The sequence below is a fragment of the Aspergillus alliaceus genome, assembly GCF_009176365.1.
Source record: "Aspergillus alliaceus strain CBS 536.65 unplaced genomic scaffold BDW43scaffold_33, whole genome shotgun sequence".
Classification (NCBI taxonomy): Eukaryota; Fungi; Ascomycota; class Eurotiomycetes; order Eurotiales; family Aspergillaceae; genus Aspergillus; species Aspergillus alliaceus.
In genome coordinates this window covers 307,892-322,620 of record NW_022474716.1, presented here as the reverse complement: position 1 = coordinate 322,620, position 14,729 = coordinate 307,892, and the positions used below count along the sequence as shown (strand labels likewise).

At 47.9% G+C, this 14,729-nt stretch overlaps 8 protein-coding genes across 8 annotated transcripts; 4 read left to right on the top strand and 4 right to left on the bottom strand.

Annotated features, from left to right (window-relative positions):
* Positions 1–895: 895 nt before the first annotated feature.
* BDW43DRAFT_320677 (MFS transporter) lies at positions 896–2,728 on the top strand (the record flags this gene model as incomplete). The annotated part of the gene is made up of 5 exons (XM_032049135.1): positions 896–945; positions 1,066–1,385; positions 1,438–1,832; positions 1,932–2,644; positions 2,707–2,728. 5 exons carry the CDS (start codon positions 896–898, stop codon positions 2,726–2,728), a joined length of 1,500 nt encoding a protein of 499 aa, XP_031898510.1.
* A 445-nt stretch (positions 2,729–3,173) lies between these two features.
* On the top strand, positions 3,174–5,353 carry BDW43DRAFT_301603 (putative rhamnogalacturonase; the record flags this gene model as incomplete). The annotated part of the gene is made up of 8 exons (XM_032045080.1): positions 3,174–3,207; positions 3,560–3,639; positions 3,749–4,026; positions 4,066–4,579; positions 4,668–4,742; positions 4,801–5,061; positions 5,111–5,206; positions 5,276–5,353. The coding sequence occupies 8 exons, from the start codon at positions 3,174–3,176 to the stop codon at positions 5,351–5,353; spliced, it is 1,416 nt and encodes a 471-aa protein (XP_031898509.1).
* A 183-nt stretch (positions 5,354–5,536) lies between these two features.
* On the bottom strand, positions 5,537–6,745 carry BDW43DRAFT_301602 (uncharacterized protein; the record flags this gene model as incomplete). The annotated part of the gene is made up of 1 exon (XM_032045079.1): positions 5,537–6,745. The coding sequence occupies one exon, from the start codon at positions 6,743–6,745 to the stop codon at positions 5,537–5,539; it is 1,209 nt and encodes a 402-aa protein (XP_031898508.1).
* A 1,365-nt stretch (positions 6,746–8,110) lies between these two features.
* On the top strand, positions 8,111–8,665 carry BDW43DRAFT_282086 (uncharacterized protein). Its single transcript, XM_032042588.1, has one exon. It carries the CDS (start codon positions 8,241–8,243, stop codon positions 8,526–8,528), a length of 288 nt encoding a protein of 95 aa, XP_031898507.1. The 5' UTR covers positions 8,111–8,240; the 3' UTR covers positions 8,529–8,665.
* A 1,207-nt stretch (positions 8,666–9,872) lies between these two features.
* On the top strand, positions 9,873–10,232 carry BDW43DRAFT_312889 (uncharacterized protein; the record flags this gene model as incomplete). Its single annotated transcript, XM_032047464.1, has 1 exon — positions 9,873–10,232. One exon carries the CDS (start codon positions 9,873–9,875, stop codon positions 10,230–10,232), a length of 360 nt encoding a protein of 119 aa, XP_031898506.1.
* Positions 10,233–12,348: 2,116 nt separating this feature from the next.
* On the bottom strand, positions 12,349–12,906 carry BDW43DRAFT_282085 (uncharacterized protein). Its single transcript, XM_032042587.1, has one exon. The coding sequence runs from the start codon at positions 12,862–12,864 to the stop codon at positions 12,400–12,402; it is 465 nt and encodes a 154-aa protein (XP_031898505.1). The 5' UTR covers positions 12,865–12,906; the 3' UTR covers positions 12,349–12,399.
* A 667-nt stretch (positions 12,907–13,573) lies between these two features.
* BDW43DRAFT_312887 (bacterial alpha-L-rhamnosidase) lies at positions 13,574–14,146 on the bottom strand (the record flags this gene model as incomplete). The annotated part of the gene is made up of 1 exon (XM_032047463.1): positions 13,574–14,146. The coding sequence occupies one exon, from the start codon at positions 14,144–14,146 to the stop codon at positions 13,574–13,576; it is 573 nt and encodes a 190-aa protein (XP_031898504.1).
* Positions 14,147–14,220: 74 nt separating this feature from the next.
* Positions 14,221–14,511, bottom strand: BDW43DRAFT_282083 (bacterial alpha-L-rhamnosidase). The gene has a single exon (XM_032042586.1). It carries the CDS (start codon positions 14,477–14,479, stop codon positions 14,270–14,272), a length of 210 nt encoding a protein of 69 aa, XP_031898503.1. The 5' UTR covers positions 14,480–14,511; the 3' UTR covers positions 14,221–14,269.
* Between the last annotated feature and the right edge of the window lie 218 nt (positions 14,512–14,729).

The following is a 14,729-nucleotide window of genomic DNA, read 5'->3' as shown; positions in this document are numbered from 1 at the left end:
AGCTCCTTGCGGTTGGCCTATCCCCTGCTAGCTGATCTGCTTCTGCAAACTTTCCATAGCATCTTTCAGTCGTTGATTCTCTTCTTCAAGCCTCGCAATGCGCGCTTTAGTCGGCCTATTCATCTGTTGTAAATTTGTTACCCTGTCAAGATTGACCAACACCTCTTACCGTGGAATCCTGGCCTGTTCGACATACGTGCATTCTTTCCCACGCGCTTGACAATGTTGGCACTTGGGGCGTCCATTGCTACATTTTTAACTGTCATGATGTTGTTAGCTATTGAATGGATAACGGATTTGGCCCAACGAATGCCAACCTTTTTTTGACGACAATATTCACAGGCAATCTCAGCGCGCAATTTCCGTTTTCGTGCCTCAATTGGGGTATTGCTGAGCATGATAGATGGCTGAAGTTACCTCGATAAGCACGATTTTGCCTAGGATACGTGACCTTCCGGCCTTATGCCCCTTTCGGTCAGCCCGGCACATTCTAGTGTAGCACGTGCGGAATTCCGCCCTAGAACTATACCCCAACCATGATGAGAACGTCTTCTTGCTAACCTTTTAATGAGTGCGATGGATTATTAGGGAATCTGAATAGTGATATGAGATCACTATTACAGTTGTACTCCTATTCCTTACATGAGGTCAACGTTGCGAAGGCTGTCTCTTATACCCTCCGAAGGACAATAGTTCCTGCTGGAAAGTCTCCTTCCGAAGCTTACGAAAATATCACCAATTGGGTAAGCAAATATATACGCACTTGGTCTAGACCACCATTCTTGAATCCTGTATTGAACCAATCGGGTGTTTTCAATCCGACAATATATGTATGACCATCGATGCTATCTGACAATTCGGGTTATATATTCAGTGTGCGCCCGTTGTTGTAAATATGTCATTTCTTCCATTCTCTACGATAGGATTTAGAACCTTATCAACTAGGTGTTTCGATTATTATATTCATTGCAATCGATCCTTCAATATCGGCGATTCGGCCAGCATGCCGATGAACAGTTTGCAGCAGATTCCGAGAAGGGCCTAGAACTATGGCGACCACCCAAGCCGGGATCGCCAGGAAATTACCCGGCAAACGAGGATGATACTCAAACCGCGAGATCAACGCAAAGTTTCTCGGATATGCCAAGCGAAACCCATACGGTCCGATTCCGAAACCGACAAGGAGGTTCTGATTATTCGTTATGAAGCTGGAAAAGATCCCATCCATCCACGTGATTGGGGTTTTGCTAAGCGACTGATGGTTACAATCGTGGTGTCATTTATGGGTGTTATTGTGGGATGGTCTTCGTCAATCGACTCGGGGGTTATACCACAATACGCGGAGGAGCTCGGCGTAAGCGAAGTGGTGGCACCTTTATCAACTGGTGTGTTTGGTATCCATTCATGTTCCATACGAGACTAATCTTTAGCTACTAGGTCTGTTTCTTGTCGGGTTCGGGACTGGAGCCGTGATTAGCGGCCTGTTTTCGGAAACCGTCGGGCGGAATCCCGTTTATATCATTACTTTGGTTATGTTCATGCTTTCCTTGGTGGGCGCCGGGTCTACCTCGGATCTTGGTGGTCAGCTAGTTTGTCGTACACTAGCTGGAATCTTTGCGGCCACGCCTCTTTCTTGCGCCAGAGGTACTGTTGCAGATGCCTGGATGCCTGAAGAACAAGTATTTGCGTTTCCCATTATCGCTATTATTCATTTCTTTGGCCCGGTCCTAGGGCCCGTGGTTGGAGGCTGGATCGGACAATCGGGCATCACCTGGCAATGGACTGAATGGGTTACTTTAATCGGAGCCGGGATCGTTCTCGTCACCGTGGTTGTCTTCTAACCAGAAACATATTCCCTAATGCGACTGAAATGGAAAGCAATGCACCTCCGCCGTGTGACCGGCGACGACCGCTACCGAACACAAATTGAGTTCAGACAGGCATCTTTATCAGCAAGACTCATGCTAGCTATGTATCGGCCCGTGGTAATGCTTGTGCAAGAATCGATAATCTTCCTCTTCTCGCTGTACCTCACAGTGGCATACATCATCATCTTCACCTCCTTCACTGGCTATGAGTTCATGTACAAAGACATCTACGACTTCTCTCAAGGTGAAACAGCCCTTTGCTTCCTCGGCCTAGCTATAGGTCTCCTATGCTGCGCCTTCCTCATTCCCCACAATGCAAAACTACACGCCCGCGATGTCTCACGCGCTAAAACAGTCGATCCCCATGGAAAAGCACCCCCAGAAAGCCGCCTTTACTGGGCAATGATCGGGGCGCCGACCTTACCGACCTCAATGTTCTGGATGGCGTGGACAGCGCGATCCGACATCTCCTTCTGGTCACCGCTATCTGCCTCCGTAGTGACCGGATTTGGTATGCTATGTGTCTTCACCACCTGTTATCAGTATTTGATCGATACTTATGAGGCGTATGCTGCGAGCGCTTTGTCCTGCCTTACGTTGATGCGGTATTTGGTTTCCGGGGCCATGATTGAGGTGTCCATTCCGTTTTATAAGAATTTGGGCGTGCCGCATACGCTTACTATCTTGGGGTGTATTAATGCTGTTCTTGTTCCTGTTCCGTATGTTTCCTATAGGTATGGGCCGTGGATTCGGAAGAGGAGCAAGTATGGAAAGATGTTTGCTAGTGTTGGTGTGGCAGACAGAAGGCCTTTTGGATCTGTACATAAAAACTTTACAGAGCGGGCTTAATTTTTGATTAATTTTGAATAAATTGGACAATTGGACAATTATACAAAAAGTGAAGGAAAGAAACAAAGACAAGAGGAGTAGAAAAGAAGCTTGAAGGAGACGATGGTAGAGAAAACCGACAGAAGGAAAGCTTTCGGTGGACCACCTCGACCAAGAGGAATGTTATCTGCCTGAATGCCCATAAGCAACACATGAAGCTTAGTTGAAGTATTTCTTGAATCATGGAACCTGATTGCCAGGTAACATAGGACTTGACAAATTACGCGTGCAGGATAGACCCGAGTGGAGCAACCGCAAGACAAATGATTGATCGTTTTGTTGTGAAAACCAGTACCGGACTGCCGTGAAGTCCCCTGAATTTCGAACGGGGTTTGCAGGCTAGATTTATATTAATCTAAGGCTTCAGATGTTAAGCCGATGGAGTATCTCACCATTTGGCCCTAACCCTAAGAGACTATGGGATACCGTTGCCAACTCCAGGAGCTCTCCTGTAGGTCTTGAATCACACTTTTCATGGATTATACCGAGCTCTTCAATTTGAACTCGATCCAAGGCTACGGTGATCTCTGATTTATATATCCATCTGCCACAAACATAAGATCTGCTCAATATGTTAGTAGAACGGAATCAACACAAGATAGCCCGAGGCCGTCGTATAATTTATGCATGAGCAGGAAGCACCATCGCATATCTCGGCATTAATTGGCGTTGTATCTATAAATTAATAGCCTGATGACCTTTCTTTCGGCCATTCACATCTACGACCCGTGACAATCATTATCCGTTCATCCTCCGTTGCCCTTAGAGTGACAGCATGCGCTAACTGGCACTCGCCGTCTCAGTCGAACTTGCCAGAGGTATTCTAAGTCTGCCTACCGGCAATGATGCGCCCTTCGTAAAGGTCTTCAGTCCGACCGAGGCCGTCAAGACAACTCAATTTGGAATGCGACTGTTGGTCCCAGCGTAGTCAAGCCCATATATTATCAAGACAAAGAGATTGCCGGCAACGCAAAGGCCAGTACTTTGCCTAGGTTAATCAAAAGAAGTCGTTCGATATCACAAACCCGGCTATCGTGGGCTCAGGCGACGACTTTATTGGCATACGATTCACGGCAGGCGAGTCGAGCAGCATTGGTTTATCTACAGCAACCAGAACGGGGCATACTAATATTTCATTAATAATGGCCTACTATCACCTTTGGGCGAGCGGCGAAACTTGTCCCAACTTGACAACACGATTTTCACACACGGCCACAGGACCTCCAGCCAGGGCGCTCTGCCGGAGCGGTCCGAATATCCTGTCCTGGAAGTAAGTTCAAGATGAGACGTACCATCCCTCTGATGCAAGCTATATAACCCAGTACGACTGGTGTGACTTAATTAATTTGGTCAAGTTCTGGGGTGTATACGGCGACAGCATTGGTTGCTCGTACATTCATCCGTCCAAGGAATGCATCAACGGAGATCACCAGGAGGGGGTTATGGTACACCGTGAAAGTAATACAGGAGACACAGTTCTGTTGAACATGATTCACGGGCTCCATGTCCTGACAGACGAGCACGAACTCTCTAAGGGGAGAATATGGGGACCTTGGCTGCAGTACCTCAATGATGGCTCTGTGGGTGATGCGTACGCTAAATACGACAAAGAGGTAGAGTTATGGCCGTACAGCTTTCCCAGTTCTGACATTGAGCCTGGTTATCATCAGCGCATATCTTCCGTGCAAGGTGTTATTATGTCGTCAGATGGCGCAAGCGTCTTGCTGGGCGATAATCAAAGCAATCAACTCTCAGCCGAACACGGTGCTAATTATTACTACCACATCATTTCTGACGGAGACAGAAGCTTTGTATTCGAGAACGTCCGCAGAACAACCTATGCCCCTTTATGCCTGGGCGGGCAATAACTCCGACAATGGCGGTGTTTCTACTAACTTAAAATCTAACGAGGTATTACAATGTCCGGACCTTGCGGCCGCAGTCAAACTAGGTGAATATGCATGGGATACTCAAAATCGCGCCAAGGTCTGGCAAATTGGTGCCCTTGACCGGCTCGCGTGTGGCTTCAAATGCCTGCACTGAGTACTATCACGGCTTATCGGATGACTCTCCTGCAGATCTTGAGTACGACGTAAGTAGCTCGGACACTGCGGAATGGTTCCACGTACAGGCTGCGGAGGGCACTTGGCAGGCCAAATTCGGCCTATTCGATGCCCCCAAGTCTGATGCAGTCGCCGTCTCATCAACTAGCCTCGCCGGCTATAGCTCAGGAGTGAACATCAGGATCATTACGCAGGGCGGTAACATCACAATTGGTGAACTCAGCGGCCCTCACCAATGGTCCGTCTATATATAGAAGTTCGACATTTGGTGGCCTTCATTGATACAAAGAGTTTGAGTTACCGGCCGGTGTGTTCGTGAAGGGTTCGAATACCATTGAGTTCACAGTTACACAAGCATCCTGGTGGTATGGGTTTATGTGGGACAGCGTACTACTTGAGAGGGCTTTAAGCTGTCTTGAATCTCTGCGTGATTTGTCAACGACTGCTTGTCCATAGGTTCCCAACAAGAGTATGGAAAGAACGTGTATTGCACGTTTTGTTGATGGAGCCATTCTGCATTGCTTCACATATTAATCATTTTTTTACGTCTTGCAATCCAATCTGACTATAGTATTACGACAAGCGAGTGGGATTTGGCTAGCATGGTTGCTACTATCTGTTCTATTCCAGTTTCCCAAAGTCATGTCAATAACAGGGAGTCCATGCTGTGCAATAAAAGCATCGTTTACACTTTAATACAAGGATGCCTGGACTATTTCAAAATCCCAAATCGTTCTCGTATTGCTTCCACATTGTCCCAATCGGTTGGACAAGGGTATAACTTCGCGAATTCTGGTCCATAGCTTGTACACCATTGACCAAGTAAAGCGGAGTCATCTCGCCGTCATCACTAAAGAATATCTTCGGCCTCTCGCGGCGTTTCAAATTTTCAACCGATCCATCAGTGAATGTAACGGTGGAATTAAAAGCCTCCTGCAACTTAAAATGCCATGGCCCGGCTAGGTTCCGAGCGTACATATGCGCCCCGACGCGTGGCCATTTTTGCCCCTCGTGTTCGACTATATCGATCATCCAGTGCGTCAAAGTATGCCAGTTCCCTCGCTTGTCTCGCCAGAAAAACGGATCTTCAGTCCATGTTGGACTATCGTTGGATGTGTTCCACTTTTGAGTGTAGAAGAGCTTGTATTGGCCGTCCCATTCGTCTGCGACGAAAATTGCATTTCCTTCGACGCCGAGCAAAATCTGACTGGTTGGGTCCCTTGGTGACCAGAGTGGCCAGGGAGCAGGGTTGGTAGACTGTGGGTCTTCTGAGCTTAGGATCAATTGAAATGGTGCCCATGGGCCTCGAATGCTGTCGGAACTGGAGACGGAGATGTTATTCGGCCACTGGTTGTAAGAGATACTCTGACACTTCTCTGGCTTCGGGGCATCGACGCCGATGGCGTACAAAAGATATTTGTTATTTGCTGGGCTGAAAAAAACATAAGGGTTATGACGAAACGCAGGAGCCACCGTGTCAGCGAAATAATATGGCCCCTGTGGCCCACTTTGAGACTCTGCCCTCATTATGAAAGAATGAGGCCTCCAGCCACCGAGCCCACAGCCATCACCAAACTGAGGAGCAAATAGGTGGAAAATCTTAGGGTCTGTTGGGTCCTGCAAGATTTGCCCACCCCATGAAGAGTTGCCATACTTGCCGAAGTAATTCGGATCCACAACATTGGTGTGATTATACCCTGTGTCTCTGGTAGCCGGGCTGAGATCCAGTCTGCCACAGTCTTCACCAAACCAGCCGGGGTCACATTTACATGTTTGGTTCACTGTGCTCTGGCGATCCTGAGCGCGATAGGTTTCCGTAACGCGAACACAGACGCCATTCAGACTGCAGTCGTCATCGGTATCACATGCGCGAGCAATACCGAGCCCAACGAGCGCCAGACTAAGCAGAGTACATAGAGCATGCATCGGTAGACACCCGACACCAAGTGAATAGGACTGCTACGGATAGAGGGATCAACACACGTTCGCATGGCCCGTCGTGGTGTAAATTGCCGTTGAAGCCATTTGCACCACATGCGCTGCTTTAGAAGTAACTCCGCATCCTCGCGTTTTCGGGATAGAAGGTACCGATGGAGAAATTGTCATCTCACTCGCTCCAGGATCATCCTTGTTGCGCAGCCCCGCATAGCTAATATATCTCTATCCTTATCATTCCTGCAATATGAGCAGTCATGTCGCTCTTCATCTAGGTATGGAGGGTGGTTTCCTGTCCAGCCTCAACCTGGGTTGCATCAGTTGATATAAATTTGGACTCTATACATGATCATCGCTGACTTTTCCATGGTTAGGTTACGTCAATATTCTATAAAGTACTAATGATATGCTGTATTTAATCCATAGCTAGAGCCAGAAAGGACGTTTGAAGGGAAGGTGGGTCAAATATATACATCTTCCTATCACTACGCCCCCCTTAGTAAACTCTCGTAACCTGACTGCATTTCGTTATCATATCCTTCCTCAAAAGTCCACATACACCTAAGTCATATACCTTCCAATCAATAAACACAAGAGTATGAATCGCTCAACACGGTGACTAAGAAGAGATGAGAAATAAATAGATCAGCCGAACCCGAACCCGTGGGAAAATCGCGGTGTTTCAAGTCTCCACCGGCCAACAATCAGCGATCTACCGTTCTTTGGCTAGAATGGGGCCACCACGTCACGACCGCTAGAAGGTCATGCGATTTTTCAGAGTTAAAATCCAATGGGCAGGTCCTACCTAGCTCTGCTGTCAGTCACAGACCTTTGTCTTTATACTATAATTTCCAATGAACACAAGGTTAAGTTCCCACTAACCATGATAAGTAGATGTTTTGCCTGTCTTGTATGTAACCTCACCAGCATCTTAGCGAGATATAGCAAATCCAACAATCACCTAAAACCCAACACCACAGGCCTCACGCTAGCGAGATCTATACGTCCGATCAATATCATGCTGATACATATCTAGCGTACGTCTCCGCCTAACCGTTCCTTGGGAGCTCTATTCATCGTGCGATCCGGTGTGGTGAAGGCCAAAAGGTCAGGGCTCTTGATTCTAAAATGGGCTGGTTGGAGATGAGGCACGTTGCGCTCGCCACACTGCGGGGCCCGATCATAGAAGGTGCGACTTCAGATGGCATGAAATAGTGTTGAGTCTTCCTCCTGAAGTGAGCACCGTTCTGTCGTGAACAATGTGGATATAACCCACGGTCGGCGGTCTCCTGTTGGTGTCCTCGCTATTATAGCATTAGGCGTTTTCCTTCCCAACGAGCCCCCCTACGGACAGTGCTCCAGCCCTTAGATTAATAAACGCTCAACCAGACACGTCGACTTTCTGGCGCGTTCCTTCTCATCATAGCCAACGGTGACAGCTCTCCTTAAGGCCAGCACTCAGTACTCCTGGTCATCAGTGCTGAACATGGCCTTTAGTGGGGTCAGGTGTGCTATGGGTCTCCTTGGTGCTCTGGGGCTGGGTCGCGACGAAAGACACCTAGCCCTTCAAGCCCGTCTTCCCATTCCGGTTCTTTCACAATCGCTACTGGATGGGAATACATTTCCAGACTTCCTTTCTGGCCGCCCCTTTCACTATGTTAGTTATTTCCCTCCCCCAGCGCTTCCAGACAGTCAACAGCCTTTCTGCTCTGCATGCGGGTGTGCGTCTTCTCCCTCACGTGATGCTGGCGCCCATCGGCTCGCTCAGCAGTAACATCATCTTCATGCGTCGACCAGTGCTCCTTTTTCTGGTGGCGGGGGCAGGCTTTCAGCTAGTCGGTCTGGCCTTGATGGACAGTGAATCCGTCAGCACGTATATTACCGTAAAGGTATACGGATACGAGATCCTGGCAGTCTAGGTGTTGGTATCACTTCTAGGACGCTGGTCACCATTAGGCCACCCAGTGTGTCGAGCCGCGAGATTTAGCCACGGCGACGGGGGCAATGATTTGAGTTCCGACCCATTGTAAGCTACTCTCCGCTGTGCACGTGGATATTATTTTCACAGCTGCTAATCCCTATTCAGGGTGGAGCGATTGGGCTCTCGATTAAGTTCTTTCCTGCTCAACAGCTACCTTAAGAGCCGTCTCGCGCCGCCTGTCATGATACCTTCCCAACTTACTGCCCTTTTACAGAACAACTGCGTGGGTTTTACGTTTCCGTCTGAAGCGTTGGGGATCACGCGGGATGCTTTGCCGCTGCGTTTAGCTTGTAGCTCAAGGTAATTGTTATTTCCTGCGACCTTGCTCATGGTGAGAGTGACGAAGAAAGGGGGGGATGGGCATGAAGTCGGGTTGGAGGTATTGGTAGATATTCCTATTCTGGTGTTTTAATGATAGCTAATTGGTCCACAATTACAATCCATTAAATTAGTGGCAATATGGGCTCGCTCTTTAGTCCAGTTTTTATTGCTTCACAACTATAACTGCCCTTGCCGTAGCCCACAACTAGGGAGGCGTGTGGACAGGTGAGCGTATTTCCCGATATGCCTGTGTCTAAATTGGTTCCTCCGGTTAGTGGGACCGATCGAACTATAGGATACGGCTGCCGGTGTAGCCGTCATTGATTCTCTAATCTCGGTCCGCAAACGGCGATGTTTAGTAGGTCGACCCATGGATCTCGGTTGCTTTAAGCATGGGTTCACAACATCACACAAGCTATTGGATAACACGACCTTTGCTCTGCACAATAATTGAAAGTAGTAGACGTGCAACGGCCCCAGGCAATAGGTTAGTCCGTGGCAATGAAGCGGCGCAACCACCTGGATAGCACTCGCAATAGTGGTGAATTACGTCCTAATAATGTTTATTTGGGTCCCGTGGCACTGATGGGTTCATACTTATATCCATAGAATGTACTGGTCTTAGCCTCCACGTCCCTGGTTATCCAGCCGTGTATCGTCTGGTAAAAACCACATCACTAGTCATCCCTTTGCTTCACAAATTTCAAGCTAAATATCATATTTACGAAATCTTCAAACAAGAGGTCCTAGTGGACATTAATCAAGATGGTGTTGTCACTACATGCTGTTTACAAGCCGGGGGACGGCACAACCAAGATGAAAGTCAATCGAGATGGTGCGGAAGCAATATTATCCCCATATGACACTTCTCTTTCCTTCGAGCAGCGTCGGGCGGAGCCCCCGCCACACCGCACGAGTGTGAGCTTCGCTGATATTCATGATATTTGGACCACTGGATCGATCGAATTGGAAGATATCGACCGGCAACTAGTGATAACCCACGATATTGAGGGTGGTTGCCTCACTGTTCCTGTCGATGGCAACAAGGACTTTGATATGTACTTCACTGAGGACGGCTTTCTCGAGTTGGTTTGTTTAGGGGAAGAATGGTCAAGCGGTCAGGGGAACTTTAAGAGGGTCAAGCTTGTGAGAGAAAGGTCTGGATTGTTGTGGTGATGTTGATCTCATTCTTCGTTGGATTAAATCAATTTTGCTCCCACGGGTGAGAGGACGGATCTGTGTTGGAGACTAACACTTTTGTTCACGTTTCGGTACGACACATATATCGAAAGCCTGAAATCACTATCCTTCACCACGGGACATGCCAGGCTTGGTACAAAGAGGCATAAGGGTTATTGGCAAAGTACTGAATTTGGCACAGGCTTGCAGCACTAAAGTACATGTCAAATTTGAAAAGGAACTACGCATTCCAACAATCACTAGGTATATTTGTTTGACTGCGATGTTGACCGTCACTCTTCCTCTTTTGTGGTATACACAGCCACATTTAAAGCTATCTTTCCATATATGATTACAGGCTCTATTTTATAATAACAACTCATAGAACCTGTCCAAGGATTGTGGTGACCTATTCTCCTTGACCTTTATTCTAGACCATTGGCTCAAAGTTTATATTATTCGTTTTGTCAACAAACGGGCTCTGTAAGTCCTCTAGGTACCCTCTGCATAATGTTCACGACAAAGATGGTGAATTCATTAATATACTGTCAGTTCATAATTTGAAGGATTGATCTCAGCTTTTCGAAGTATTTCATTGTCCTAGAGTTGTACACGGGCTGGTATGGCCAGGAGCCAGAAACTAGGAGTTCAACCTTACAGCCAACACGTACTTGACGCCATTGAGTGATGAATATCCTATTTGGGTTACGGTATCAGCCTTTTAGTGTCTGGCTATATTTGGTGTCCCAGTCCAGCGCCACAAGTAGTTAGAGTTCACACAACAGACCAAGAGGTTGTCCAGTGATGTACTTGCGCGAATTACTATCCAGATAACAAATCTTTTCGCCGGTCATAACTACGACTTCTTCCATTGAGAATGCATGAGTACCTGGATTGACGTCGAAGCGGACCTTATCACCTTCATGCACAATCACAGTCATTCCCAGTGGAACAGCAACCTCGAGATTAACAATACTATCATCCTGAGGCAGACGCCAAGACCTGGCCAATCCGTATGGCGTCTCGAAAGATGCAGTTGCGTGTGTAATCCCACCTCCAATGTATGGACGGATCCTTTATGGAACCAAAGACTCTAATAAGAAGGGGAAAAAAAAAAGAAGGTGATGAGTGAACGAAGATGTTGAAGGAGGGGCACAGTCTAGGAGAATAGTAATTTAGCCTAATAGCTATACAGGATACCCTGATCCAGATATATAAATAATCAGTCATCAATAAGGAATATCATGCTATCAATAGTTAGTTTTCAACAGGAAATCTGGTACAATTGGGTTACTTGGAGGTAAAGAGAAGACAACGCACAGAGTAGAGTCTTCCATATGTAGACCAAGAGCCAGCGGACTTTTCGCTCCTCAGTGCAGTAATGGCCAATGGGTGGAACTCCAATCACTGAGAAACACCAAGTGCGATCTCTACCCCGCAGGACACCGGCGAAATACATATTCGTTCACGTCACCTGCCCATAGTTCATTGGCTGTGATACTCGAGCTCCCGGTCCGTATTTCGTTCCTTATAGCGAGCTAACTGCCATAGCATGGATCAATAAGGGAAGCTGATTGGCAATAGAAAATGTCTCACTCATTCAAATGTATGCCTGCGTTGCGCGCCGATATGAATAAGAAAATGCCTCACCCTGTTAGATATAGTGACTGCATTGCTGCGCCCGGATACCCCGCATTAGGACAAAGCCAAAAGCAAGGAATTGAAATAGGTTCCACTAAAAGCGTTGCCGGGGACAGCGATATCAGTTCTAAAGCCATGAAAGGGACACCGCTGAATGCTGTTGCCAACATGCAGTTGGAGCAGGTGCATCTGGGTTAATTCGTATGTGTCAAGCTGCACGCCGAGACATCCTGCACATTTCGATGATGCATTTAGCAGGAAATAGTTTGCTGTGCAGCTAGAGAAGGAATGGGTTGAGTAACTGCAAGCGCTTGCATCGTGATCTGCTGCTTTTGCTGGCATTTCGAATTTCCCACTTCTTGTCAGGCATTCGAGGAACTCCACGCCGATCAACCCGGAGGGCATCAAGAAGATGCTCTGCAATGGGAGGAACTATTCCAGCAATATGAACTTACAGAGAATGAAACTGGCATGTAAACTGTGCAATATTATTGTTAATATTGTGATATATTTAAACCCCTCTCTACCTAGGACTAATATTGTAATCCGACCGAATAACAAGTCCACACGGCTTCAGCTCACCACTTTCCATTTTCCTAATATTTTCCTGGATGATTTCCTTGTTCTCCTCATTGTTCTTCTTGACACACGCTTTCTCCTCCGCCGTCAGCGGTGGAGGCAATAACGATGGATCTGGCTTCCACCACTGCTCCTGGGGCACTCTCGTTCCATCCGCTCCGCGGAACATGTCTTCTATTTCCTGGTCAAATGTGTCCCGATCGAGAAAAGCTTTGATCAGTCGGGGTGGAAGGCCGATGGCGTCTATTACGTCGTAGTCGGGCGTCAGAGTTCGGAGGACGCCGTCGGTGCCCATGACAAAGGCAGCGGTGCCGTCAGTGCTGGACTGTAGGTTGCGCATGATATTGGACAATTCTTTTTGGACAGGGTGATTGTTGGGGTCGGGGCCGTAGCGACTGGTGGCAGTCATTATTTTGTTTTTATTTGGACTATTAGGTAAGGGTTATTGTCAGGAAATCTTTTTTGGAGATGGTCAGAATTGATCATAAGATGGGCCAGTTTACTATTTATATAGAAGTGTAATGAGCCACATGACTACGTTGAAGTTCATGTCCTTTATTACGTCCGCAAAACAACAACACCCAATGGGAAGACGAGATTAAGACGAGAACCATGCAATCCGTGTGAATTAGACCTTGAAAACACCAAATCCAGATCTACCAAGAACACCGGTCTCACTGGCGTGAAATTTCTTTCTGCATATACTAGAATTCCAACGTCTTGGTTTAGACACCCGTCTGGTTGCGAGTTCACTGCGATACGATATCCAGGCTCAATGCAGGAGAGTCCGGCTAAGCCCTGTCGAGGCTAAGATGCCACCGGTCCCAGCGAGTAATGGCTGTGAGACACGGTCGCCTTTCCCTTTTTATCGTGTCCTTCCCAACTCTCCCAAGCAGTCGTTGCACTGCTGTTCACCCTGTGTAGCCATGAAGGTGAAGCCTCTTGCTGAAGCATCCGCAGAGCAACATCTAGGTGACCATTGTCTGCAAGGACAGGTAGTAATAATGGAGCGCTCAAAATTCAGTCCCAACATACCAGCCCACCTTTTTCACGAGTTGGACGAGTCGACCCACAGCGTTCTTCTCGTTCACTGACAGAAGGTCAAAGGCGATCGCACGCTAGTAGTCATCCTGCTTATCATCGCCTATACGGCGACCATCCGCCTGGAGGAACGCCGCACGCCATGCAGTTCTGGCCTCGTCAGCTAGGTAGCTGTATCGCTGTGCATCCTCTTGTTTTCCAAGAATAGAAGCTATTTCGGCTAGCAGAGCAGCCGAGTGAGCGGGATAGGCCGTTGCTACAGTACCTGACGCAAAGATAATATACCGGATTGAGCCGAAGGATCCTTCGCTAGGACGGAGCCCACTTGCCCCAGTCGTACCCGGTATCGACGATGTAGTTTTCCAGTTCGCCCTAGGTTTTTTGGTGGGGGGTCGACGAGTCCAGCTCCTATTCTGTGCACGTCGCGTGGGGAAGTCAACCCAGCGACACATGCTGCTGTAGTGGTCCGCCAAGGCCAGTTTATCTCCATAGGGTCTGTTCAATGTCCACGGTATCATAACTGACGCGTCGCCCCAGCCGACAGATAAGGAGACAAGTCGCATGAGGTATGGAACTGGGCCAGAGAATTTCGAGATTTCGCTGGGAATAAAAGGTAGTATTGCCCCGTCTGGTAATTGATCGCGTCGCATGTTGCGAAGGGATTGACGGAGATAGGACTGCGCGTCGATAAAAAGTGTAGTCGTTGGGGAGAATAACTGGATGCCTCCATTCCATCCTGCTTGCCCCCTTGTCGGGCAGTCCGTTGGCGCATCTTAGATGTTAGACCAGACGCTCCATGATATGTTCTCGTTGAGCTCGTTGAGCTTTGAATCGGAGCAGGTGAATGTGCCAGCGACAGGAAGCTTGCTGGATACCACGATGCCTTCTACGTCGCTTTCTCGCAGCCTATCCTCCAGTCCGTGCACTTCAACATACCGAAATCCGTGGAAGAGTGAAGCAGGGTTCGAACCACTCTTCTTCATCGGATATAATTACCGCATCCCGCATCACGCACTTCGCAGACGGTAAATCTAGATAGGCCGTATCAACTTTTGCGTCTGGTGTCAGAACCTCGCTGTGAGTGAGAATGACTTTCTCTCCCGATCTCCCTGAGAGCCGGATTCGAATGTGGCCAGCGAAGTTTTGCCCAAAGTCAATCAGCTGTTTCCCTGAGGGTAATGTAGAGATCTTCTGAGGTAGCAAACGGAGCATTTCATGTACTCGCTCGACCTC

Coding starts and splice junctions, on each gene's coding strand:
- BDW43DRAFT_282086 (XM_032042588.1), top strand. CDS start 8,241: ATGGCCTTTAGTGGGGTCAGGTGTGCTATGGGTCTCCTTGGTGCTCTG.
- BDW43DRAFT_282083 (XM_032042586.1), bottom strand. CDS start 14,479: ATGAAGAAGAGTGGTTCGAACCCTGCTTCACTCTTCCACGGATTTCGG.
- BDW43DRAFT_282085 (XM_032042587.1), bottom strand. CDS start 12,864: ATGACTGCCACCAGTCGCTACGGCCCCGACCCCAACAATCACCCTGTC.